Source organism: Adiantum capillus-veneris, chromosome 3 (assembly GCF_014529385.1).
Source record: "Adiantum capillus-veneris isolate H3 chromosome 3, ASM1452938v2, whole genome shotgun sequence".
NCBI lineage: Eukaryota > Viridiplantae > Streptophyta > Polypodiopsida > Polypodiales > Pteridaceae > Adiantum > Adiantum capillus-veneris.
Window position 1 is genome coordinate 44,950,263 of NC_140933.1, and position 26,068 is coordinate 44,976,330.

General features: G+C 43.8%; 1 protein-coding gene across 1 annotated transcript in view; it reads right to left on the reverse strand.

Moving 5' to 3' along the window:
• Window positions 1–25,862, reverse strand: part of LOC147460839 (endoglucanase 24-like) — a 64,037-nt gene extending 38,175 nt beyond the window's left edge. The window contains exons 1-2 of the mRNA XM_086508529.1: window positions 25,152–25,862; window positions 24,591–24,877 (exon numbers count right to left, since the gene is read on the reverse strand). Coding sequence (XP_086364655.1) covers window positions 24,591–24,877; window positions 25,152–25,368 — 504 coding nt within the window. The 5' untranslated portion in view covers window positions 25,369–25,862. The remainder of the gene's footprint in view (window positions 1–24,590; window positions 24,878–25,151) is intronic.
• Between the last annotated feature and the right edge of the window lie 206 nt (window positions 25,863–26,068).

Sequence of the window (26,068 nt, forward strand, 5' to 3'; positions counted from 1 at the left end):
GTACATACCTTACATCTTTAAGCATAAACTCTTGACCATTGTTTAATGCCAAGCGCACAATGCCCATTCCTTCAATGTCACAAGCATGGTTATCCCCAAGGTAAACCTTGCCATACTTGCCTGTATGATAAGAAGAAAAACACTCCACAAATGGAGTCACATGAAATGAGGCACCCAAGTCTACTATCCAAGACTGTGTAAGGCCATCATTTGCACTTAGCAATGCATCAATGACATCTCTACGTGAGATAAGCATGTCTTCTGCATTTGCTACAACAAAATCTGAGGGGCATGAAGCTGCAACCAAGATCTCCTCACTGTCGGATAACTCTGTCATAACCACACTAGAGGATACATTGACAGTCTCCGAATCCTTGAAGGAGGTACCTGCTGATTTTTCCCCTTTCTTATCCTCTGTCTTCTTCTTCTCCTGTGATTCCTTCTTTCTTTCCTGCTCTTTCTTGAAATACCTGCAATCTGCTTCTTATGGCCTTTTCTGCCACACTGGTAACAAGTCACATCCTTATCCCTAGACTTTCTTTTGCTCCTGTTTTGAGTCTTGGTACCTGTATTTTGCTTCTGACTTCTGCCTCTCGCATTGTAAGCAGAACTGCCACCTTCCCCACGACTAGACTTGCGTCTAATTTCCTCATTTAAGATGGAGCCTCGCACTCCATCATATGTGAGGTTGGGGCTATTACTAAAAGAAACCACAAGCGTTTCCCAAGAGTCTGGCAAAGTCATCAACAAAAATATGGCTTTCAACTTGTCATCAAAAGGTAGAAGCCCAGTATCCTATAGCTGACTCATAATACTGGTGAAAGCACATAAGTGCTCAGAAGCCGACTTGGCTTCGTCAAGCATCATGTTCACCAGTTTGCGCATCAAATGCACCTGATTCACAGGGGTGGCATTCTCATAAGTGGCCTTCAACTTGCGCCAAATTGCATGTGCACTGTCCAAGCCATTTATGTCCACCAGAATATCATCGGTCACAGCCATTTTGATGTAGGCCTTTGCCCTCTTGTTGAGCTTGGCCCAATCCTCATCCGGCATATCCTCAGGCTTTACAGCCAAAAGAGTGTCCTCACAATCCTTGAGGAACAAAATCCCCTGCATCCTGTCATGCCATAGGTCCAAACCTGTACTGTCAAATCGCTTGATTTCCATCAAGCTCTTGGCATCAAACGACGAGGAAGTAGAGACCATTTGCACGGATAAAAATGCAGCAGAAAGTGTCTACACAAAATCTGAAAATTTTCAGTGATCACAATGTACCGCACGTTGCATACAATGTGCTGAAAATTTCAGCAATTAACAAGTATCCCCAATGCGTACTTGCATAAACCCACAAAAGGCGTACATAAACCTCAATTTGTGTACATAAAAACAATCCAATTCTGAATTTTCTGCAAATTTACTGTTTTGGCGTATCAATTTGCATCAAATGGACCTGTTTTGAGTGGGAAAAGCAAGAGGCACTCACGAGAATCGATTTAGAACACCTGCGTTTTGCTGTTTTGACCTGTAATTTTCTGGTTTTTACCTGTTTTGACCTAATTTCAGCCTGTTTTAGGCTGTTTTGGAAACCCTAATTACCCTATGTGACACCGGAAGCAAGGGGCTTCGCAATGAAAGCGGAAATTTGATGCGAGAGAAGCCTTTCGCCTCCTGTCCAGCCACCTGCGCAAAGCTTCTGAAACCCTAATCTGGCTCTGATACCCGTTGTCGAGTGCGCGGCGGTGTGTGCAAGTGAAAGAGCACGCGAGGAAGTGCAGTGTGTGTGCAGAGAGGGGTGGCGAAAGCCAGCAGGAGAGGAAGCGCTAGCAGAACGATGAGGGAGAGAGAGAGGGCTCACGTTTTTGGGGAAAACTCAATAAGTGAGTTTTGGGTTTTCGCACTTTTATTATAAGTGACCTTTAAAAAATGTGTCCAGGTTCAATATGAACCTGCACATATTGAACCTGCACAAAGTCTAAAAATGTACAAAAAGGGGTTATTTAGGCCTTTAACCCAACAATATGGGCATCTTGACTTGATCCTTCTGTTTCGTGCCGTTGTAAATATGGTTTTAATACACAGTCATATTAAATGCATTTCATATAATGTGCGTGGGTTATGTAACCTGGATAAATGGCGACTGACCTGGCACTATGTACATACATGGAAGGCAGATATCGTGGTTTTGCAAGAACACAACCAGCATGACTTTGTTGGTCAGTGTTCTTATTTTGCAGGTTACTGGATTACATATGTTGGTTTGCATGATTACTCAGGTTTATTGATGTTGGTTCGGCATGAGCTTCAGCCAGTTCTCTTGTATAATGATCCACACGGCCGTTGGATGGTGATTCAATGCTTGTTGAACGGTCAGGTGTATGAATTTGGAGGTATTTATGCGTATACATCATCTGGACAAAGGGCTGCTCTATGGCGAGACATCTCTTCTCGCTCATGGACCTCGAGGTGCATTCCTTTGCGGTGATTTTAATAATACCCCTAAGATGGATGATAGTACCACTGGCAATTCACATATGTTGTTTGCGAAAAGACAAGAATGGGATAATCTCTTTGCTGCTACTCAGATGACTGATATATGGCAGCATTTACATCCAAATGCGTCTGGTTTTACTTTTCAGCATGTTGCCCATTCTTCTTATCAAGCGCGGTTGGACAGATGGTATTTGCTTAATTTGCAACAATATGAGGAATTTGTATGTGAGGTCAACATCGATTACACCTTGCAGTTATCGGATCATTACCCTGTTTTGCTGGATGTGAGTTTTGGACAGATTCGTTGTGATCGGGCTCTTCCCAAGAAAAGTCTGCTACTTGTTGATAATGCTTATCTCACACATGAGGTTTTTCGAGGAATGATTTCTGACGTTATTCCCCTTCTGCTGGTTCATATGCATCTTGATCTTGATGCCGCTTGGTAACGCTTTGTTATGAGGGTGCAAAGTGTTATTTGTGACTATGGCGAGCATTACATGCAGTGCACTCGAGCGGAAGTCAAAGATGCGAAGCATGCTTGTCAACGACTCCAAGAGTTGGCTAATTTGCGGCCTCTGTCTAATTCTGAGATGTCGGAGCTATGTGAAGCCTCTGTGTGTATTCAGCGTAATGACAAGCGAAAGCTTGCTATATGGTAGACGTGTGCTCGTCAAGAGGCTTTCATGGACAAAGGTTGTGCTTCGAAGCAATTTTTTAAGCATTTACATCATTCAAGACTCTCATGTGCAATCAAGCGGGTTATGCTTTCCTCGAGTGTTTGGACTTCTTCAAAGCAGGAACTTGCGGATGCCATGGTTTTGCATTATCGACAGGTGTTTGCTGCTCCTTCTCAAGCATCTTTGGCTGCTTGCCATGCGCGTCAATTGATGCTTTCCTTTGTTACTCCGATTATATCCCCGCAAGATGCATGTGGTCTTGAGGACCCCTTCACCGCTTCAGAATTGCATAGTGCGTTGCTTGCTTTGGGCCACTGGCGGTCTCCCAGCTAGGATGGGCTTACTGTGGAATTTTTCCTCTCCTTCTGGGAGGCTCTTGAGCATCCGTTGCTTTTCATGATTAATGCGACATGGGAGAAACAAGATTTGCCACTATCTTGGAAAGAAGGTTTACTCAAGTTGCTGCCTAAGCAAGCGCTTTGTGCGCGATTCTCTCATTGGCGTTTGATTACTTTGATGCCGGTGGTTTATAAGATATTGGCTAAGATGTTGGTGCACCGCATTAAGGATCGTCGTTTTGCAGGACTCCATCAGGCTCAATATGGTTGCATTCCACGTCGCCAGATTATGGATAATCTAGCTAATGTTTTGATTGGCATGGAGTACGCTAAGTACACTCAACAAGATGTGTTGGTTATGCAAGTTGACATTGAAAAGGCCTTTGACATTGTATAGTGGGACTTCATTGCCGCCACCATGACGTGCTTAGGGTTTGGTCCTAAATTCGCCAATGTGGTCTATTTTTTGTATGCATGTAGCACGTCTTCGGGGATATTGGAAGGTGAATTAACTCAATCTTGGCCTCTTGGTTGTTCGGTCAGGCAGGGCTGCCCCCTTAGTGCTCTGTTGTATGCTATCGCTACTCACCCGTTATTGACTTATCTTGATCACTTGACCTCTGTTCAGAGTCTGCATGATCTGCGGTTACCTTCGGGTCCTACATTCGTTGGCCAGGCTTACGCTGATGATTCGTTGTTTATGCCTCGTAATCAGCAGGCAGATGTCAAGGTGATTATGGAAGCCTTGGAATTGTTTGGCGTTGTGGCTGGGCTTAGAGTCAACTTTTGTTAATCGAAGCTTCTGCCTCTTCGTTCTTGTGATTGGCATAGTCTGTTGTGGCCAGGTGAGATTGTGTCTTCAAATGTGATCACTAGGCATTTGGGTTATCCAATTGGATGGAATGTTACTCACTCTCAGAAAGTCAATTGGGTCATGCAACGCTTGAATGTCAAATTGCATTACTCGAAGCTTTCTACTTGGCCCTTGTATGTTCGTCTGCGAATTGTTCAGAGTATCCTGTTGGCATATGTTCAGTTCTTTTTGCCACTGATGCATTGGCCTCGCCGATCTCTTGATTCTCTTATGTCGGACATTATGTCCCATTTGTGGCGGACTCATGCTATGAAAAAAGTCTTACGCTTGATGTCGATGGAGAAGCTTTGCACTCCTAAACGTCTTGGTGGACTTAATATCTTGGATTTGTGCAGGCATTTGTTTGCGAGGAAAGCTATGTTGTTGCCCACTCTTGTGCAACAAATTCAGCCTTGGACTTTGATGTTTGCATTCCTTGGTCAGCACGTTGTTACTTCTGCTTTTGGTCATTGGCAACCCTTTCTCTGGGAGGTGGTTTTTGGCAAGATGGAAGGACACATTTCTGGATGTCCACTTGCTTCCACTTTAGTATCTGCCTGGAAAGAGGTTACGATGCATTTATCATGGAATCCTCGACAAGAAGGTGATTCGATCAGTTTGGAAAGTCTCCATTGGAGATAAGCACCTACATTCACTTGTGGTCACGAGACTGTGGAGTACACAGATGCATACACTTTTCATGGGGTAGTCTTCACTGGGCCAAGGTTTTCTTTGAAAAGAGAAGTAGAGACTAGATTCAGCAGAGCGTATGTGGCCTTGGGAGGATTGGAGAGGATGTGTTCGCAGGTTCAATTCCAAGAACCCCGAACAAAGCTCTAAGACCTTGGTAGCTTCAACTATGCTCTATGGGGTTCAGGTTTGGGGACCCTTTGTGGGTCAGGATGGGTGGAGAGGTATGAAGAGGCCCTTGGTTTCTATGATCTCTCAATTGATTAGAGCCAAGGCCTCCATGCCACAAGAGATCATTAGAGCGGAGTTAGCAACCCCCCCTATGGAGATAGAGGCACTTACCAGATCAATCTCCTTTATGCACAGCTTACGAATATTACCTAAAACAGATATGTCGGATTGGCCCTTGAATCCTCCAAACAGTTAGCTTTACAAAGGGACACATCATGCTGGTATGCACACATGTCATCATGAATACATGGCTTCAGCATGGATAGCTTGCCTCCCTTCCAATACTTCCTTGATGCACCATCATTGTCTCTTACACGGATGAAAATTACTAGACTTATTCGCCAGGGCCTGATCGAGTTGTGCACCAGGAAGACATGATAGAGCTGACACAAGAGTTGGGCACGAAGATGGGGATGGGTTTGTGATTCGACCCAGCTATATGGATACACATCTATCTCATGGATTACGATGTACCATTGGTCAGATATGTGTCATCATATATGAGGTAGTGATGTGTGTGAACCCACTTCAGACCGCTGGGGCATTTTTTCGCTCACTAGGAGGTTTTTTTTCCCCTATGCATTATATATATGTCCATCATTCTAGGGTTAACTTATCTTTCCATTGTGCACTAAGCAATACACTCTCTGTTGTGTGCCTTGAGCTTCTTCATCTTCTCCAAGCTGTGTGTGTTTCCCTGCAACCCTATTTCCAACAATTCGTATCAGACCAAGTTGCCTCCTCCCAGGCATAGTCGCCGGCATCACAAGCACACACCTGTTCATTTTCTTCGTTTTGGGTGAGCTTTGGTGAGCACAGCAGGTCGACAAATCCTTCGGGATAGCTCAAATAGCTAAGTCTACTCAAAATTTTCACTCGAGCTCAGTTCGGCCACCATTTCCACTACAAGCAATACTACGCAGGCAAATTCGTCCTTTACTTCAGAATTTCTGTCAGTGCAATTCTCGGCAGAACACGTCCCTTACAATCTTCTTTGGGTTGTGCTATATAGCACGTGTTGGTCTTACTTCGTTTTTCCTCTTTCCGGACAGTTTTCACATCAGGTGCAGTCACTCGCCATGACTGACAAAACACAAACGTTTCAAGATGTTTGCTGTTGAGGATAAACTGGATGAAGATAACTACTCAATAAGGGCTGCAATATGCAACATGTTCTTGTGTCAAAGGGCATTTAAAATGTTATGCACGGCATTGATGTACGTCCCCTTTTGTGGATGCAAACACTATTGAGGATGTTGCAAGTTTTAGTGGCAAGATTGTTGTTGCTAGAGTTGTTTTGCCTACAGCTGAGCAGTCTCGTTGGGATTTTAAAGATGCGCAAGCTCATGCATTGATTGCAATATCTGTCAAGCGCACTATTACTCCTTACATTCACTCAACTAAATCAACAAAAAAGGCTTGGGATATTATGGCTGGTCTTTGTGCAAGTCGCAATGAGGCTAAAATTGCATTGGAGTCAAAGACTATGCATGAGGAAGATGACATGGACACTTTCCTTGCTGGTATCAAGGATATTAATGAGAAACTCATTTCTACATGCGAAGTCATTTTTGACAGTTCACTTGTGCGAACTGTTCTTGATGCATTGCTAAATTCTTACCAGACTTTTGCTAGTACTTGGAGACTTACGAGCCAAGGAAATCCTGATGTTGTCAAGTTTGATACATTAAGCATATTGTTGTTACAAGAGTCACGTTCAAGAAAGAATAGGGCTCAACACCGTGCAGTTGAACAAGCTTTTGTTGCTGCTCAAAGAAAAGGTGGTAGCAGCAATGTAGCCACTTCTCATGGTTCTTCACGAATCTTCAACAAGTGGCAAATCGCCTATTCCTAATGCTTTTGCTGGTAGCACCTGAATTGGAAATTCTCGTAAAAAAGGCAAAAAGAAGATGCGTTGCGATTATTGCAAGCCTAATAATCACTTGATAACGCAGTGTCCTAAACTGAAGGCAAAAGAGGCTAGTTCCACTACAAGTCCAACTATTGTAGAATCTTCTCTGAAAGGAGATTGTGATACTGATGTAGATGCAAAGTGGGCATTTAGTGCAGAATGCACTTATGATCCTTCTATTCATGATGCATGTATGTCAGTTGCTGCAGATTCACATGTGTGGTACTTTGATAGTGGTGCTACAAAGCACATCACTTCACATCATGACTTGTTTACCTCTCTCGAGTTTGTCCTTCATGGGAATACAATCACTTGTGCCAACAATGCCTTTTATCCGCTCAAGGGAGTTGGAAAGATTGTGCTAGCTGTTGCAAATGGCAGTTCTTTCACACTTGTTGATTGTAATGGAATTGGCCTATTAACTTGAGAGTAGCGGAAATTAAAGAGAGTACTTTTGAGAAATTACTTTGTGAGCATAGCGGGTGAACATAATTGAAGATAGCAACATAAACATAGCAATTAGTTAACTTGGCATGAACAATACTTTTGCAAGAGAGAGAATTTAGAGAACATGACAACAGTAGAGGACCGGATTTATGTGGAGCCGGTCCCCCCTCCAATAGGCATTTGTATTGTGATTTCTCCCATTAAGAGAGACTTGTTACAATACAATATTTGTGTTCCTTGTGACCTAGGTGATGCAATGAAGATGGAAAGCTTCATGCATCACAAGCATAACATAAACTTTGTGGAAAGCTTTAACTATCGCAAGCCTCAGTCCCAAGACCTGAAACACCTTCGAAGGTGGAGAGAGCTAGCAAGGAATGAGGATAGGGAAGAGGAAGAAGAAACATTTCATAGGAGAAAGAATTAGTTCCTCACTTATCATCACTCTTCTTGCTAGCATACATAATAGCATAGTGATGCAGATCGAGAAGATGGCAATCTTAAGCATTGAAGCATGGCTCTTGGTTGGATTTGCATTCCATAGCCAAGAGTGTTGATGTAGGCTCTCAACCTCTCTACTTGCTTGGAGAAGCAAAGGGAGCTCTTGCACTTTGCACTTCACACAATGAGAGTGTGTGTGTGTCGGAGAGTATACCCCCTAAGCAAGCCCCTAGCTTCCTTGGTCGACCCCCCCTTGTAGCTCATGCTTGAAGCTCATTGGACCCCTCCAGGCCTAGCCAATCACAAGCAAGAGGTAAATCAAGTAACAAGGGTAGCCTTGGACCCTTTCGGCTCTTTTGATCAAGGAGTTGGCTTCTACTTCGTCCAGATCGCAACTCTTGATATTCCAGCGTAGTAAAATTAGCCATCACACGCAGACCGCACTGATCTTCCACGGGTGTCTTGATGCACTAAAATTACATACCCAAGCAATCTCATACAATCAGGAATATTCAGGAGTTGGCTCATCACAATGCAACACAAATGCTCACATTTGCATGTTACAAGACATATATAAACATAAAGTCATGATGAACACTCCTCCCGCATAACCTAACAAGGTCCGAGCCGGGAGATAGAGGCCTTTTACAGCCAAATGTCCCCCAGACCGCAACCTGCGTCGTTTGGAGGTGCTGAGAGTAACCACTGCTCAGACTTCATAATACTCCTCTCGCATAATCAACAATCAGTAAAACAATAATTCTCGCTTCTCCACCCGGGAGTAAAATTACCAATCAATGAAACCAATATTAAAACCGAAGTCAAACAGTTCAAATCAGCACTAAGATAGGTTCAAAATAGATACCATCTATTTCAAACAAATTTCAAACAAGATCACCAAACAAGTTCTCAAACAGAACTCAAACTTAAAAAGCAATCTCAACATCAATCGAGCTCGAAAAGTCGACTGACTTTCCATCCTGAAACTTGCACCAAAAATTAGGGTTAGGTTCCTTTCATAAGGTCGTAGCCGACCACAACATGGTCCGTCAGCTCTTCGACACACAGTGTTCCTTTGGCGGCGATGGTAGTCCGAAGACAATGCAATCACACTGGACCTCCAAGGTTTTTAGCTCGAAAAGAGACAGCTACTGAGAGATGTCGAGAAATTTCAAGATATAATCTGCAAGGGTTTCCATGGAAAGCATTTCAGGATACCCCACTCTACCAAAAGTTGCACTCCCAAGGAAGATGTAGGAAGCCATATAACTTCGGGCAAAAAAATTTCTTGAAAGCTTGCCAAGTCTTTGGAGTGTGCGGCTTGGTAGCTATAGACATCAACATCTGCAAGGCACTGCTACTGAGAAAAACAGCGACTAGAAACAAATCTGGATCCTTCTCTAGCAAGTGATCTTTATGGCTTATGCCCTGTAAGACATGAGCAGTGAAGATGAGAGTGCGCCCAATGCGCGATAAAGTAGAGGTGGGAGTGGCTAATAAGCCCGGGGTCTGAGCACGAAGCTAAATTTCCAATGAACTTTGGAAGTGCGATCTTGCTCTGTCTACTCCACAATCGATTATCAGTGATCGTGATCCTCGCATGACCAGTTTGTTCTGGAGAGGATTGTTTGAGAACATGGGCCCTACGCTCAAGTTCTCGTCTTCATTTCATCCACAAACTGATGGACAGTCAGAAGAGGCTAATTCTATTGTCTTAGATCTACTGAAATGCTATGTGTCAGATAATAAGGGCAAGTGGGAACAGTATTTACCTATGCTTGAATATGTGTACAATTAAAGGTGCAATCGTCAACCGGCAAAGCACCTTTCGAGATTGTTGAAGGTGGCAAAAAAGTTCCTCCCATTTTACATACAAAGGACAAGATCTTTGAGGCAGATCGATATGTTGAGAACATGGATGAGATGAATAAGAAAATTAAAGTTGCCTTGGGAGAAGACTAAGGCAAAGCAGAAAAAGGCTGCTGATCATCACCGTCGTGAATTGCAGTTATCACCTGGTGATTGGTGTTAGGTGCAACGGAATGAATGTTTGCGCTTTGCTCAAGATGAGTGCTCCGAACTGTGCTCAAGGTTCCTTTTAGTTCTTATGGAAGGTAGAGCCTTCTGTTCTTAATGGAAAGTGCTATGATCACAACAAAGTGAATGGACACCATGCGTGCAAGTGTATGAGACTGAGAGATAGAGAGAGAAGAGAGATACGACACAAGAGACGTTGTAAAACCCTCCTCCGAAGGCCCCACTCTCGTCGGCGAGAGTAGTCTACTTATGATTGCACAATCTGGTACAAATGAATGCAGGTGACTGGTGCAAGTCTAGGCTATGTCGACGATGACGACGATGATGACGAAGTCGACCTAAGGGCTGAAATATGCAATCTTTTATCTGCTGAATTCTGACTCTATGTCAGTGACGATGTCGATGACGACGACGCGACGACGACGTGATGAAAACGCAGATGCTGAAATCTGCGTTTTCCTGGCTGAATCTGTAAACCTTGCGGAAACTGACCGTGCGGCGAGGAACTGCTGCGGGAAGGTGAGATCTGCGAGGTTCGGGACTTGATCTGCGAAGTCTAACTGTTGAAAACTGAAAACTTTGGTCCTAGGGTTGATTCTGTCACGATAGATCTGCAAAACGCTCAGGTTGCTGGCAGATGCAAAAACACTAGGGCTGAAAATGGTGTTTCCGTCGTCGAGGTTCTGCAAATGCAAAAACGCTAGGCTGATCTGCTGTGATCTTGTCGCTAGGGATCTGCAAGGGCAAAACGCTAGCTAATCTGTGGTGGTCTTGTCCAAAAACGCTAGCCAAGCTGTTGTGAAGCAAAAACGCTAGAAGTCCTTGGGTTCTGCTGAGAAGTTGCCTGTTGAGCAAGGTGCTCCTGCTGCCTCTTCTGCCATTGAGTGCTAACTTGGGTTTGCTTATATACAAACTTAGCAAAATTGCCCTACTTACTTTTGTTGGGAAGTCGCTTAAAAATAAGAAGTGAAAAATGTCAAAAATAGGGAAAATAGGCTAAAAGCACTGGAAAAATCCCCTAATTGATTCTAATGGATTCTGATGGGAATACTGATGATCATGTTGTGTGCAACCAGAGGATATGCATCTACACTAAGTGACTGGGCATGCACGGTCTACGAATAGACTCACAAAAGTGCCAGATCACTTCTAATCTAGACTGACTGGACTGACTGAACCCTTGCCGTGTTGTAGCTTGTCCACGGACACATGGGGTTGGATGTGTCACGTGACAATTGGGTTCTGTTAAGGTTCGAAAAGGCAAGGTTAAAGAAAATGAAGGGCAAGGAACGGTTGTTTCCTAAGCTCAGTATGCGTTACTATGGGCCTTTTCAAGTGCTTGACAAGATCAGCGATGTGGCTTACAGGTTGAAATTGCCTTATGCGTGGAAGATTCTAATGCGTTTCACGTGAGTCTTCTAAGACCCTTCGTGGGTGATGTGCCAGAAGATATGCTAGATGAGGATGTTAGGGAATAAAGGCCTAAGTGCCTTGTACTTATTAACTTATAAGTTAAAAGACTTATAAGTGAGGGGGCCCAAGTGTGAATGGCCCCTAGTCACTTACTCATATACTCAAAGGTCAAGCCCAAAATTATAATTGTGACCTCTCCCAGATTTTGACGTGCGTTCTCTCTCTCTCTCACGTTTTCTCTCTGCGTGAGCTTCTTCTGCGCCACTCTCCTCTTCTCCTTCACTCTCATTGCATAGGATAGCAAGTGGGCTCTCTCTCCTGCTCCCCCACACATGGTATCAGAGCTTTAGGGTTTCCAAGAGAGCCATTTTCGCAACACAAATCAGAATTCTGTTCTTGCTCGCTGCGGGAAGGATTTTCAACCGTTTTCGATCAACTCTGTCGCGAAGGGATCCTCTCACCGTGTAGAATCGACCTCTGGTGACAGTTTCCCCAAAATTAGGGTTTCAAAAACTGGCGAACAGCAGCCTATTTCTACTGAAATTGACCAATTTCGGGGTCAATTTGATGCAATTTCATTAGGGCAAGTCTCACAGGTCAATCTTACAGGTGTTTCCACTAACGAGGTTCTGAAAATTCAACAAAACAGGTGTTTACAGGTCTGATTTTTGTCCTAAAACAGGGAATTTCAGCAGGCAAATGATGTATACACCCTGTGGAAACCTTTGGTAAGGGTTTGGCAGTGAATGTACGCCGTTTTGGGGTGATTTCGCGTGAAATTTGCTCGCTGTTTTTCTGTAACAGCAAGCTGTTTTTTGCCCGATTGCGCACATTTGGGCGTGTTTAGGTCGGCAAAACAGGGTTTCAGTGTTTGCAATCACTCAGAATGGCTTCTAGCAGTGAAAGTGGCAATTTGTTGCACATTCGCAAGCTTGAAGGTACCCATAACTTTGCTATATGGAAGAAGCAATGTTATAATGTGATGTTGCAGAAGAAACAGGCGAAACCTATTAAGTTACAGGGTGTGAAACCGGTTGATATGGAGGTCGAAGAATGGGAAGAAGTGGACGAGTTGGCTCGCTCCACGATCATGCTTTCGATGTCTGACAATTTACTCTTCAATGTAGAGAATGAGCAGACAGCATGGGACATGTGGAAGCGTTTAGACGAGTTGTATGCACAGCAGAGTGCTGCCAGTAAAGTGTATTGGCTTAAGAAGCTTATGGATCTCCGCATGAAGGAGGGCACGCACATGTCAGTGCACCTCAATGAATTCAATTCTATTTTCAGCCAACTGACAGAGCTGAAATTCACGATTGATGAGGAGTTCAAAGCTACTTTTCTGCTATGCACATTGCCCGAGAGTTGGGATGTATTCCGGACAGCTCTTAGTAACTCAAGTGCGTCACTTAAGTATGCAGATGTAGAGAGTTCTCTCTTGATGGAAGAGATGAACAGGAAGAACACTACAGGTGGGTCTTCTAATGCATTGCACTTGAGAGGCAGGTCTCAACAGAGGGAGAAATCTGACAGTAAGGACAGGGCACGCAGCAAATCTCGTAGGAAAGATGTTGTGTGTCATCATTGTGGAAAGAAAGGGCATTATAAACGGGAATGCTATGAGTGGAAGAAAGAGAAGAACAAGGGTGCTGAAACTGATGCAAAGGACAAGGGAAATGCCAAGAAGAGCACTGTGTTGATTGAGGAAATCAACGTTGCTAGTAGTTGTGACAATGACAGCAACACTGATGTACTCAATGCCTCTTCTGTGGATGCACATACCCTTGCTATGGGTTCTGATGTGGACATGCATACTTGGATTCCTGATTCAGGTGCCTCCTTTCATGTAACACCTCATAGGGATTGGTTTACACAGTACTCAGGTGAGGTGCAGGGCACTGTTTATTTGGGAGATAACTATGCATGTGATATTGCAGGTATTGGCAGTGTCCAGTTTTCCTTTGCTGATGGTATGACTTTTGTTTTGCACAAAGTGCGCCATGTGCCACAACTCAAGAAGAGTTTGATTAGTACAGGGCAGCTAGATGATGCAGGCTATCACACCACTTTTGGTGATAGCAAGTGGAAAATTTGTAAAGGGGCCCGGATTGTAGCCAAGGGTTGTAAATCGGACACTTTGTATCCTTTGCATGTATCTAGTGTGCGTGACCATGTTGTCGCCGTAACCGAGCAGCCAAGTGTTTCTTTGTGGCATGGCCGGTTGGGACACATGAGTAAAAGAGGAATGGAAACTCTGTCTCGTTGTGGTTATTTGCCGTGTTTGAGGTATGCTGATTTTTCTCATTGTGAGCATTGTATTTATGGTAAGCACAGTCAAACACCGCACAAAAGGTCTCTTTCTTTAAAGTCTGACAGGTTAGACTTAGTGCATTCCGATGTATGTGAAATGCCACAGTTGTCCTTAGGGGGAAAGAAATATTTTGTCTCGTTTATCGATGATGCTACACGAAAGGTGTGGGTGTATCCAATACGTGCTAAAAGCGATGTTTTGGATACTTTCAAGAAGTTTCTTGCGTTTGTTGAGAATCAAACTGACAAGAAGCTTAGGTCTTTGCGCTCAGACAATGGGGGGGAGTATGTATCAAAAGCATTTATTGACTTTTGTGCTACTAAAGGTATTAAAAGAGAGCTCACGGCTCCTTTTAATCCCTCTCAGAATGGAGTTGCAGAGAGATTGAACCGGACTATCCAAGAGAAAGTTCGGAGTATGCTGTCACATGCTGCATTACCTCATGGTTTTTGGGCAGAAGCTGTGCAAACAGCTATTCACTTGATTAATCGCTCACCTAGCAAGGCTTTGGGTGGAAAGGTGCCTGAGGAGGTGTGGTCTGGCAAGCCACCCTCATATGCACATTTAAGAGTGTTTGGTTGTGAGGCCTATGTTCACATCCGGAGTGAGCTGCGCACCAAACTAGAACCAAAGTCTCATAAATGCATTTTCCTAGGATACGGTGAGGATGGTGAAATGGGGTATAGATTATGGGATCCCGCATTACGGAAAATCATACGTAGCAATGATGTCATCTTCAATGAGAATTGCATGCACAAACAGCCCACAAAGGTCGAGGAAGTGCGCCGGGTTGTTTTTCGTGAAGATGTTACATATGGACAGCCAAGAAGGCCCAATGTTCAGCAGCCTTTACATGCTGAAAATGGTGCTGAAAATCAGCCATTAGCTACTGAAAATCAGCCCCAACAAGTTGCCATTGATGCACCACAGGTAGGGGAACAGGTTGATGCTCCTAGACCGCCCGTTGTTGCGATGCAACCGGCTGAACAGCCTGCTGTTTTTGATGGTTTACAGGCTGAAAATCCACCTGTTATGGATCATTGGGTGCGTAGGTCTACTCGGGTGACAAGGCCCCCCGATAGATATGAACCGTCTTTGGACTATGTCATGCTTACTGATTGTGGTGAGCCGTCTTGCTATAAATAGGCTATGCAACGGGAAGACGGTAAGAAATGGTTCAAAGCAATGGTTTCGGAAATGCAATCTTTGGAGAAAAACCATACATGGGACTTGGTTGATTTGCCTAAAGGGCATAAGGCTCTGCCATGTAAATGGGTTTACAAGACCAAGGTCACATCTGATGCTTCTTCTAAGTACAAGGCACGTTTGGTTGCTAAAGGGTACAAGCAAAAGCATGGTGTGGATTTTGATGAGATTTTTTCTCCTGTTGTAAAGCTTGCCACATTACGTCTTATTTTAAGCCTGGTTGCTTCTGAAGATATGGAGTTAAAGCAAATGGATGTCAAAACAGCGTTTTTGCATGGCGATTTGCTTGAGATGATCTATATGATGCAGCCAGAAGGTTTTGTGTCAAAGGGGCAAGAGAAGAAAGTATGTAGACTCTTGAAGAGCTTGTATGGTTTGAAACAGTCTCCCCGTGCATGGTATCACAAGTTTGATACATTCATGAGGTCTCAAGGATACAAAAGAAGTAATTCTGATCAATGTTTGTATATCAAAACGGCAAGTGATGGATCCCTTCTATTGCTGATTTTGTATGTTGATGACATGCTTATTGCGGGTAAAAATGTCACGGAGTTGGATGCATTAGAGCAAAGCTTAAAGAATCGCTTTGACATGAAGGATCTTGGTGATGCTAATCATATTTTGGGCATGCGTATCTCTCGAGATAGACCCAACAGGCATCTGTATCTATCTCAACGAGATTATGTTACTAAGGTGCTACATCGTTTTCATATGGATGGGGGAAAGGCACTTGGTACTCCGCTGCCTCCATATGTAAAACTGACTGCACATGACTGCCCAAACACAGATGATATGCGGGCTGAAATGGCCAAGATTCCTTATGCATCAGCCGTTGGCAGTTTGATGTATGCTATGGTTGCTACACGTCCGAACATTGCATTTGCGGTGGGAGTGGTAAGCAGGTACATGAGCAATCCTGGCAAAAAGCATTGGGAAGCAGTGAAGTGTATCTTGAGATACTTGAAAGGCACTAAAGACTTGTGCATTTGTTTTGGGAAGAGTGAGACATCTGTGCATGGCTTTACAGATGCAGATTTTGCTGGACATCCAGATTGCAGGAAGTCTACCTCTGGATATGTGTTTACATTCACAAGAGGTGCAGTTTCTTGGATTTCTAGACTGCAAAAATGTGTTGCTTTGTCTACCATTGAGGCTGAGTACGTGGCTGCCACTGAGGCATGCAAAGAAGCTTTGTGGCTCATGCGTTTGGTAGAAGAGCTTGGCATTAAGTCACCGGTTCCTGTGCTACACTGTGATAGTCAGAGTGCTATTATGCTTGCAAGGAATCCTGTTTTTCATGCCAAGACAAAGCACATAGAGGTGAAGTATCATTTTATCAGGAGTGTGCTTGATGACAAGAGCATTACACTTGTCAAGGTGCACACAGATGACAATCCTGCAGATCTTTTGACCAAGAGTCTTCCAGCAGAGCGGTTTGCATATTGCCGTCAGATGATGGGTGTTGGATGAGTAAGTGCATGATCAGCTGATGTATCATAGTTAGCTGATTCTTTGATCTCCCAAGGTACATTGCCTTTAGGTGGGAGGTTGTTAGGGAATAAAGGCCTAAGTGCCTTGTACTTATTAACTTATAAGTTAAAAGACTTATAAGTGAGGGGGCCCAAGTGTGAATGGCCCCTAGTCACTTACTCATATACTCAAAGGTCAAGCCCAAAATTATAATTGTGACCTCTCCCAGATTTTGACGTGCGTTCTCTCTCTCTCTCACGTTTTCTCTCTGCGTGAGCTTCTTCTGCGCCACTCTCCTCTTCTCCTTCACTCTCATTGCATAGGATAGCAAGTGGGCTCTCTCTCCTGCTCCCCCACAGAGGATCAACCAGAAGTTGAGGAACTTGATGAGATCCTAGAACCTGAGCAAGTTTTGGCAAATAAGGACAGAAAAGTTAAAGGACGGATTGCAAGACGTTAGTTGGTGAAGTTCAAGAACTATCCGCCTATGGATGCAAAAAGGATGGAAGAGCATGAACTGTCATAGTCACCAAATGTATTGCAGCTTTCCCTTGAAGCCTTTGGGTTACAACCTACCTATGCCCCAACCCAACGTGTGCAAAGGAGGGGTAATGATAGAGCTAGACAAATGCACATATGAATTCAGTGTAATAAATGGAAATGACAAAAGTATGAAGGTCTCATTAAGTCATTTGTATCTACGTGTACAACCTTTCTTGCGGATACATGCGATGATAAAAGAGTGTTCATAGCACAAGATCATCAGTGGCGTGTATTTATGGTATGCAATCGAGGACGTTTGCTATTTCAAGAGAGGGGTATATCACGGAGACATGGCAATTGTTAACTATGTCACGTGGACGTGGCAACTGCTAACCTTAGTTGTTGGTTTCTTTCTAATGATTTTTGTTTTATTCTTGAGACCCTCTTTTTGAAGTAGCAAACGGTCAGACATTGTATGGCCAATGTGAACGGTAGTTTCACCCGCAGACGAGAAGTGGTCTCACTGAAATTCGTATAGTAAGAGGATGTCTAGGCTCAGAGCAAGATCATTTAGGTCACCCGTCGCACTTAGCAAGTTCGTGGATACTAGGAAGTGAACTCAATAAAGACATAAAGTCAAGGTGGGACTAACAACAGAAAGTATCCGACAGTTGGGCCACATTGCACTTTTGGATGCAGTCCCAATGAGGATAGATGTTCAGAAGACCATTGGGAGCCCAGCGGAATCATTTTCTAGAATTTAGGGAACTGCTATTTTGGGTCGTGAAATGTGTTCGCGTCATTACCTTCAGTATGACTAGGGGAACATTTTACAACTCTGCCACGAAGTCAACTGAGCAACCAATCGGGAGATTTTTAGGCCACAAACCCGAAACGGGGAAATGCTTGTGAATGCGCCAAGTGGCACATTTCTGTGCACTTGCCTCATGCATCAAGAAATGGCACTGAATTTATAGCTAGGAGGCCCATTTTTTAGTTTCCATTCACAGGTTAAGAGCTACGGAGTGCTTTCTTTCCCTCTCATGTACTGTGTGGTGCTAGGACTAATGCCCTGCACGCTACACACTGCTCTCTCTCTCCCCTACGTGCAGTTATGTGATGACCTACAAGAGGGCTCCTCATTTGATTGATGTACAGTTGTGTGGGTTCATGCTTTTGTGCCGAGTCAAGAGTCTCCTTGAGGAGGAATAGGGGTAGCTAGCTGCTACTCCAAAGCAGGCACCGGTGAGGGTCATAACCTCACCGTACAGGTGCAAATTCAGCGCTGTGTATGCACAAGAAATTGACTGTTTTTCAGTCATACTGACGCCAAAACCCTTGGGAATTGTGCAACACTGGCAGAGGACAGCTAGGGGATTGTTTGGAGCTGAAAACAAGGCAAAAACCAGTAAATACAGCGAGCTGAATTTACTATTTTTGGGCACGAATCAGAGGGTATACGCCAGTCGAAGTGAGTTCTAGCAGGGGAATTGGTTTCGCGCAAGTTTTGGAGCTGTTATACTGCCGAAATTTGGCCAAATCATGTAGTATTGTAAGGTGCAACGGAATGAATGTTTGAACTTTGCTCAAGATGAGTGCTCCGAACTGTTCTTAGTGAGAGCCTTCTGTTCTTAGTGAGAGTGCAAAGATCACAAACAAGTAAATGGACATTGTGTGTGAAAGTGTATGAGATTGAGAGATAGAGAAGAGAATACGACACCAGAGACGTAAAACCCACCTCCGAAGGCCCCACTCTATGGCGAGAGCGGTCTACTTATGATTACACAAATCTCTACAATGCTTGGACTTGCCGACGATGAGGACGACGACGAGACGGCTGCACTCTGCAAATGCTAATGGCTGAAATCTGCAAATCTTTATCTGCTGAATTCTGACTCTATGTCAGTGACGATGTCGATGACGACGGTACGACGACAACACGCTAAAAACGCAGATGTTGAAATCTTCATTTTCCGGACTGAAACTGCAAACTGCGCGGGATCTGACCGTGTGGCGAGGAACAGCTGCGGGAAGGTGAGATCTGCGAGGTTCGGGACTTGATCTGCGGTGTATAAGACTGAAAACTGAAAACGCTGGTTCTATGGCTGATTCTGTCGTAATGATCTGCAAAAACGTTGAGGTTGATCTGCAAACCAAAAATGCTAGGACTGAAAACTAACCTTGCGGAGAAATCTGCTAACGCTAGGAAATCGGTTGTGTTGCTGTGGGAATTTGCTAACGCTAGGGCTGATCTGTTGTCTATTGTCGCCGGGAACCTGCAAGTGCAAAAACGCTGGCTGATCTGGTGCAAAAACACTAGGCCTTCTGGTGAGAGAAAACGCCAGCATTGTCGCGGGGGTTCGTCTTGCTGAGAAGTTGCCTGTTGAGCAAGGTGCTCCTGCTGCCTCTTCTGCCAATTAGTGCTAGCCTAGGTTTGCTTATATACAAACTTACTCAATTTGCCCTACTTACTTTCCAACAAAAGTCACTTAAAAATAATAAGTGAAAATGTCAAAAATAGGAAAAATAGGTTAAATGCACTGGAAAAATCCCCTGATAGATTCTGATGGGAATGCTTATGATCATGCTATGTGCAACCAGAGGATATACATCTAATATAAGTGTCTGGACATGCACGGTCTACAAACACTCACAAAGTGCCAGATCACTTCTAAATCTAAATCTAGTCTTGTTGTAGCTTGTCCACGGACACATAGGGTTGGATGTGTCACGTGACATCCCCTCCTTTTCTAAGTGAGGTACTGGTACCGAACTATATGGCGTTGAGGGAGATCGCCAATAGCATCCGGAATCCTGGAAGGGACTCTTCGCCGGCCCACTTTGATGTGTGGGTCGTGCGGTACTTGAACTTCATAAAGGTCTGCAATGCTTGCTTCTTTGGGCCGCGCCGAAAGCGACACAAAGTCTTCTGTGGCTCCTTCAATGCTTCAACTTCGTCGAGAGTCATGCTTCTTTCTTCTTCAAGAATCTCCATGGCTGAAAATCCATGAAACCATTTCCAACACAAAACCATGAACATACCTATTCCATGTAAATTGAGTGGAAAAAATCATATCGTCCTAAGAGACTGTGCATGCAATGTAGATGAACAAAGAGACGAAGTGCCAAACCGTTCACCACACACACGCAAACAATGAGATGGAATCTTTCTCTTATAATCTAGAGCAATCAACTGTGGCAGTTCACAACGGAAATGCCCATGCTTGGTGCTCATACTTTCATGTGCTCTTTCTATAAATGTGTCGAGCCAAGAAAGAGACATGGAATGTGACAAACATACTTTTCAGCTTTTCGTGAACAATCCACATACATTCGTCCTCATTCATGAGTGAAACGTGCTCAACGTACAATATGTCATGCCTAGTAAAAGGAATCACATAAAGACGTTGACTAAAATACAGGAAACGATCACGAATGAAACAGTCGAACAATGTGTGCTGACTAATCATGCGAACACATAGTACTTTCTCTGAGGGTTCTTTGGACCTAGGCTCAAGAGCCAAGATCGGTTCTTCGTAAAGGGGTTCTTTGGATCTCGACTCGAAAGCCAAGATCCGTTCTTCGTGATTGATCGAATCTGCAATGAGGTTAGCTTCACTAAAGAAAGTATCAACTAACACATCATCCTTGTGAACAATCACATCATCTTCATGCAAATCATCATGCTTGTGAGAAATCACATCTTGATCATGCAAATCATCATGCTTGTCATTGTCACCCAAATCATCATGCTCATCATTATCATTCAAATCATTGTCATTCAAATCATCATGCACATCATCATTATCATTCAAATCATTATGCTTCTCATAATCATGCAAATCCTGTGTGTCATGCTTGGGAGAAGAAGAGACTGAGAGAGTCTCCTTTTCCCGAATCTCTTCCATTTGTGCCTGCACTTTAGAAAAGTTTCGCAAGAACTCTTTCATGTGTTGGTCGCTCTTTTCTTTGATGGCGGCTGCCATTCTTTCTTGGTGTTTGCGCTCCATATCTGCTTTTCTTTCTGCCCTTCTTTCCGCGTATCTGCGATCCATTTCTGCATTTCTTGCTTCGCGTTTTAACTTCCTTTTCATAAACATCTGGTCCAAAGCCTCCATAGGAGTTAGGGAAATCCTTGACGTAGATGGGGAAGGGGGAGGGTTGGAAAAACCTCCTGGTGGAGAAAATTCTTCTTCGCCTCTCTCATGCTCGTCACCTTCAAGCGAAGTATCCATTCTGCCTCGAGTGATGACCATTCTGAAGTCGTGGGTTCTTGTGGTCTTGGGTTCTTAAGTGGGTTCTTAAGTTCACGAGGAACTTGGGTTCTCGGGGGTCTTGGTTCTTAAGTGACAAAAGACAAAATATTCTTGTCACAGCGAAGAACCACGGGAGCAACACCTTCGATTGAGAGAGAGAGAGAGAGAGAGAGAGAGAGTGTTTTCATTCCAACTAACTTATGGATCATAATCTTAAAACCACTTGATGCCAAAAATCATCACATCCTTTGAGAGGAGAAATCACAAACTTACGACAAAAACCGACATTTTGAACTAAGACTGTCACATTAGGACATTCATGCATGAAGGAGAAGTACATGCTAGGAGCAAATCCAGAAATCACAATGAGATCTATTGGAAAAGCTTCTAAACGTGCACTCTTCACGAGTCACTTATCACATCATGCATACTACCAAAATCAAACAAGATCACAATGTATTGACTATTCACATGACCACAACACTACATAAGAGACTCATCTATATGATCATTAGAAACTTGGGACACATTAGTGTTCTCACTAATTGCAATAACAGACAATGTGGATTTTGTGGATTCTTTAGGTGCTTTCTAAGAAAAAACTCTTTTTATGTGACCTTTAGTGTGACATAAACATCCTCCGTCCTTTGCATACGCGATTTATTCTCCAAGAGTTAACCAACCTCCTACTATTCCTTGAGCAGATTTTTCATCAGGAGTCAACTTAGGGTTTTCTTGAGTTTTACATTTTTCTTTACTTCACTGAGAGGCAAAAGTTATGTGCTCTAGGTGGAGAAGAAGATTGAGAAGAGGAAGAATTACCGTCATTCTTACCATTCGGTTGGGTCTGAGGAGTACTTGACTTGTTCTCCTTTGGCTTACCTTTGTTGTGCTTCATTTCTTATGCTAGAGAGATTCTTACGGCATCATTGTAGTCCGTAGGGTTCAAGACTTATAAATCGACTTGATATACTCGTCCAACCTGAAAAGAAAAGCCTCCTTGAGATCCTCATTCGATTTACGGAATTGCGTGCCAATCTGCAAAGTACGATTAGAAAAAGACATAACAAGAGTGCCATTTTGCTTAAGACTGTCAATCTTCTTTTAACCGATCAAGGTACTACGATGGCATAAAACAAACCGTAAGCTTGTCGTGGAAGTCCACCCAACTAAAAGAGAGGGGTACGCAAACCACGGCATGCTCGAGATGCTCACCCAACTATGACTCCTGCCAAGCTTGATACCAATTAATGGCATCACCCGCTGGGTACATGGCAACAGTCAAAACTTTATTGTTGCTTGTTTTCTTGTTAGTCGCAAAGTACGCAATAAATTGATGCAACCAAGAATGAATAACAGAAGCATCCATCTTGCCATCATATCATACTTACTTCTAAGTGACTGGATTGTTGGAGTCGTAGTCTCTACTTATGCTATGTGATGACTTGCCGGCCTCCTTGAGTGGCTCGGTCTTCGGAGAGAGTACTTGTAGAAGCAACTTCTGTAGGCGTTTGTCCCGATTTTCTTTGGCCGCTATGCATTGAGCCTCGCGTGCTTGCTCACGATCTCTCTCCATGGCGGCGTGTTGAGCCTCTTGTTGTAGCATCATCCCCATCATAGACTTGACCAGAGTCTCCATAGCACTTATTAATCCGTGGCGTAGATGGGGATGGGGGAGGATCAAGGAACAATCCTCCAGGTGTAGAGACTTCGTCTCCTCCAACTCCATTCTCATCACCTTCACACAAAGTATCCATTCACTTCTGGTGATGACCATGCACCGAGTACTTGGGTACTTGGGGTACTTGGGATACTTGGGTAGAGCTCTTTGTGTTTATTGCTTGGCTATGGTGCATGCATCAATTGGCACAAGTTAGATGGAATCTTAATACGAGTAGCATCCAAAATGCCAGGCATATACTACAAGCACAATAGAATATCATCTTCTAAATGTTGCAACTTTGCTAAAGGCATGCTCAAATCTCTAAAAGCAAGCTGCTGACCTCTGAGGAAAATTGACATGGCCTCTGCAACGTAGCCCCCAATGGTCCCTACACTCTTCATTGAGCGATATAAAACAAAAACACCTCTAATACAAACCTGCGGAAACCCAAGGGGACTTTGATTGCCCAAGCTCCATAGTAGGCCATTATACATCTAGGTGAGATCTCTTCATAGGCGTCATCATATTGTAAACTTGCTCCAAGTAGTTTAAGATAGCTCAAGCATTAGTAATACCCCGAACATGACCAAGTGCTTGCTACGTACAATTGAGGAAGATAAAATCCTTGCATTAAGCCAATCCCAATCTTGTTGAAGCTCTACAAGCTTCTCCAACTCCTTTAAAGAAAGAGACCCATTTGTAGGAGCCTTAGGCCGCTCAATCTCATCATGCACCATCAAGATAGGGTCCTAGGTCTCCAATACCACCTCTGTAAGCACCGTCTAGTCCTAGTAGATGGTGGCACCTTGCTTTTGATCCTTTGGAAACACCAAAATCTTCATCTCAAGTAGCTCTAACATTCTAGTGGGAGACTTCAGCAATAGACTCCGATTTTGCATAATTGTGATAGTGTTAGTACTATCCAACTGGCACAAAATCCAACACAGAGGCAAAACACAATGATGTGAAGTATCATCTCAAAAATAAAGTGTTTGGAAAAGTGAATCCAATTTGTCCAAGTGCACAAAAATGACAACCTTGCAAATATTTGTTTATGAAGAGTTATCCTCCAAGTAGTTTGCACAATATAGAATGATTATAGACCTTGGATGAGGCCATCTATATGCAATTCTTTGCATTCCCATATCCATCTTGTTCCTAAAGGAACATTGGCTATTAAATGCAAGGTTGTTGGGGTAAAGGTTGTTGTGCCTCCCCACAATATAGACACACTCCATTCTCACTAAACACATGTTTTCCAGATGAAGAATAAGATGTTCAAAACTACAATCACGAGATAAGTTGATCTTGTGTGCGCACGCATTGAGTGTATGGAGCTACTTTCCCATGAGAAATGGGTCCAATAAATTTGGTTATCAAGCATGCACTTCACCCTAATCTTGTCTTCCAAACCTCTTCGGACATCCGAATGTGAGTGGCAGGCATGTATGTGTGCAACTGCATGTGCATACAACAGTCTTCCGTCACATAAAGAGAACAAATTGTCAAGGTAAGATAGTTGTGTATAAGTGAGTGTGTGTGTTGAATACTTGTAGGATGCATGGTGCGTGTCTTTCTGGATAACTTCAGGGTAATTTCTCACATCAAACAACATCCGCATTTGCATGCTGAATAACACCAATGCTTAACAAAAATATGGTGAATCAACCTGAAAATACAGTTCGTTACTAGATGGGTGTGTCTTGAGTAAATAGTCTGTGATCCATTTGATGTTGCTCTTCGCTGCATTGAGCTGCTTTGCTGCAGCCATTTGGGAACTATACTCGAGAACACTCCATGACAGCAAGGTGGAGGTAAATGCCATGGGAAAGCTGAACTTAATGTGGTCACCAGCATCATACATCCCTCCAGTGAGATCGAGCCCAACATCTTCGCCATCATTCAACGCTGAATCCCCTCTCCAGCCTATGGGGTTATCTTCAGGAAGCTTGCCCGCTGTAGACAACATTGCACTATATGTCAGCATGCTCCCTCACTCCTGCAACTAGTAAGTATTACATTAAGACTGTGGGGGAGAACAACACAAGTGCCAACATTGTTCACAACTACTACAGCAGAGAGCATGAACACTACGTTGAGCATGCACACCCACGCACATTGTGCAACAATAAGCAACATCAATCGCGCAAATGTGGGTCAGCAGAAGTATGGCTAGTGCGTAAGAGAATAGTGCACAGACGTGAAAGAGGGCGGTTTCAAGAGGATGTACACTTCTGCATGTCAAGGAAGGTGAGCGAGAGGCTGAGGGCTTCTGAGTAAGTGGCAGATCCAAGGTAGGGAGCCTTCTCATGTGACGAGGAGCCACTTCCACTCTTCTTGTGTTTGATCACCAGTGTAACTACTGCGGCTGCTACAACAAGCGCTGCTATGCCTAGAACCAGTACCCACCAAAAGCAACCTTTGGTGCTTCTTGATACAACCCCCATCTCTCTCTCTCTCTCTCTCTCTCTCTCTCTCTCTCTCTCTCTCTCTCTACTGCATGCCCATAGATCCAAACTCTTCGTCTTCCAGCTTCAGGTATAACCTCTCTCTCTCTCTCTCTCTCTCTCTCTCTCTCTAACAAGCACTCATGCCGATCTTGATGGACGACACTTGCGGTAATAGATCACTTCTACACATTGCACTTGAAAGAGTGCAAGAGCAGAAATCTCAGAAGCCAGACCTCTTTCAGAGCTGTCCGTTAAAAGTAACGAAGGCAATGAATGCTCAGCGCACCCCTGCCCCAAGCATACTCTCTCTCTCTCTCTCTCTCTCTCTCTCTGCTATAGAAAAGAAGGGCAGCAGAATAGGCCTGGAGGGATGTCAAAATCTCTCACGGTTGGTCTCTCCCTCTCTGGCAACCCGCCACAGAGGGGATGAGCTTGCAGAGCGCAAGTCTAGTTCATCGTCGCCAAAATGTCCCGTTCACCCTTCGCACATTGGCCCGCCACTCAGTTTTTGCGAGCTGGCTCTCGCCTTGCTAAAAGCTTACGTTTAACTGCATTTATGTCAATTCTAAAACAAGCCAATAGCTAACGAATGGGTACTAGAGCGGTAGAAATTCAAAAAATTATGGCATTTTCGAAGTGGAAAAGGGAAGGGTTTTACACTCACGGAAAAAGAGAAGAAGAGCCACGTGGAAACACT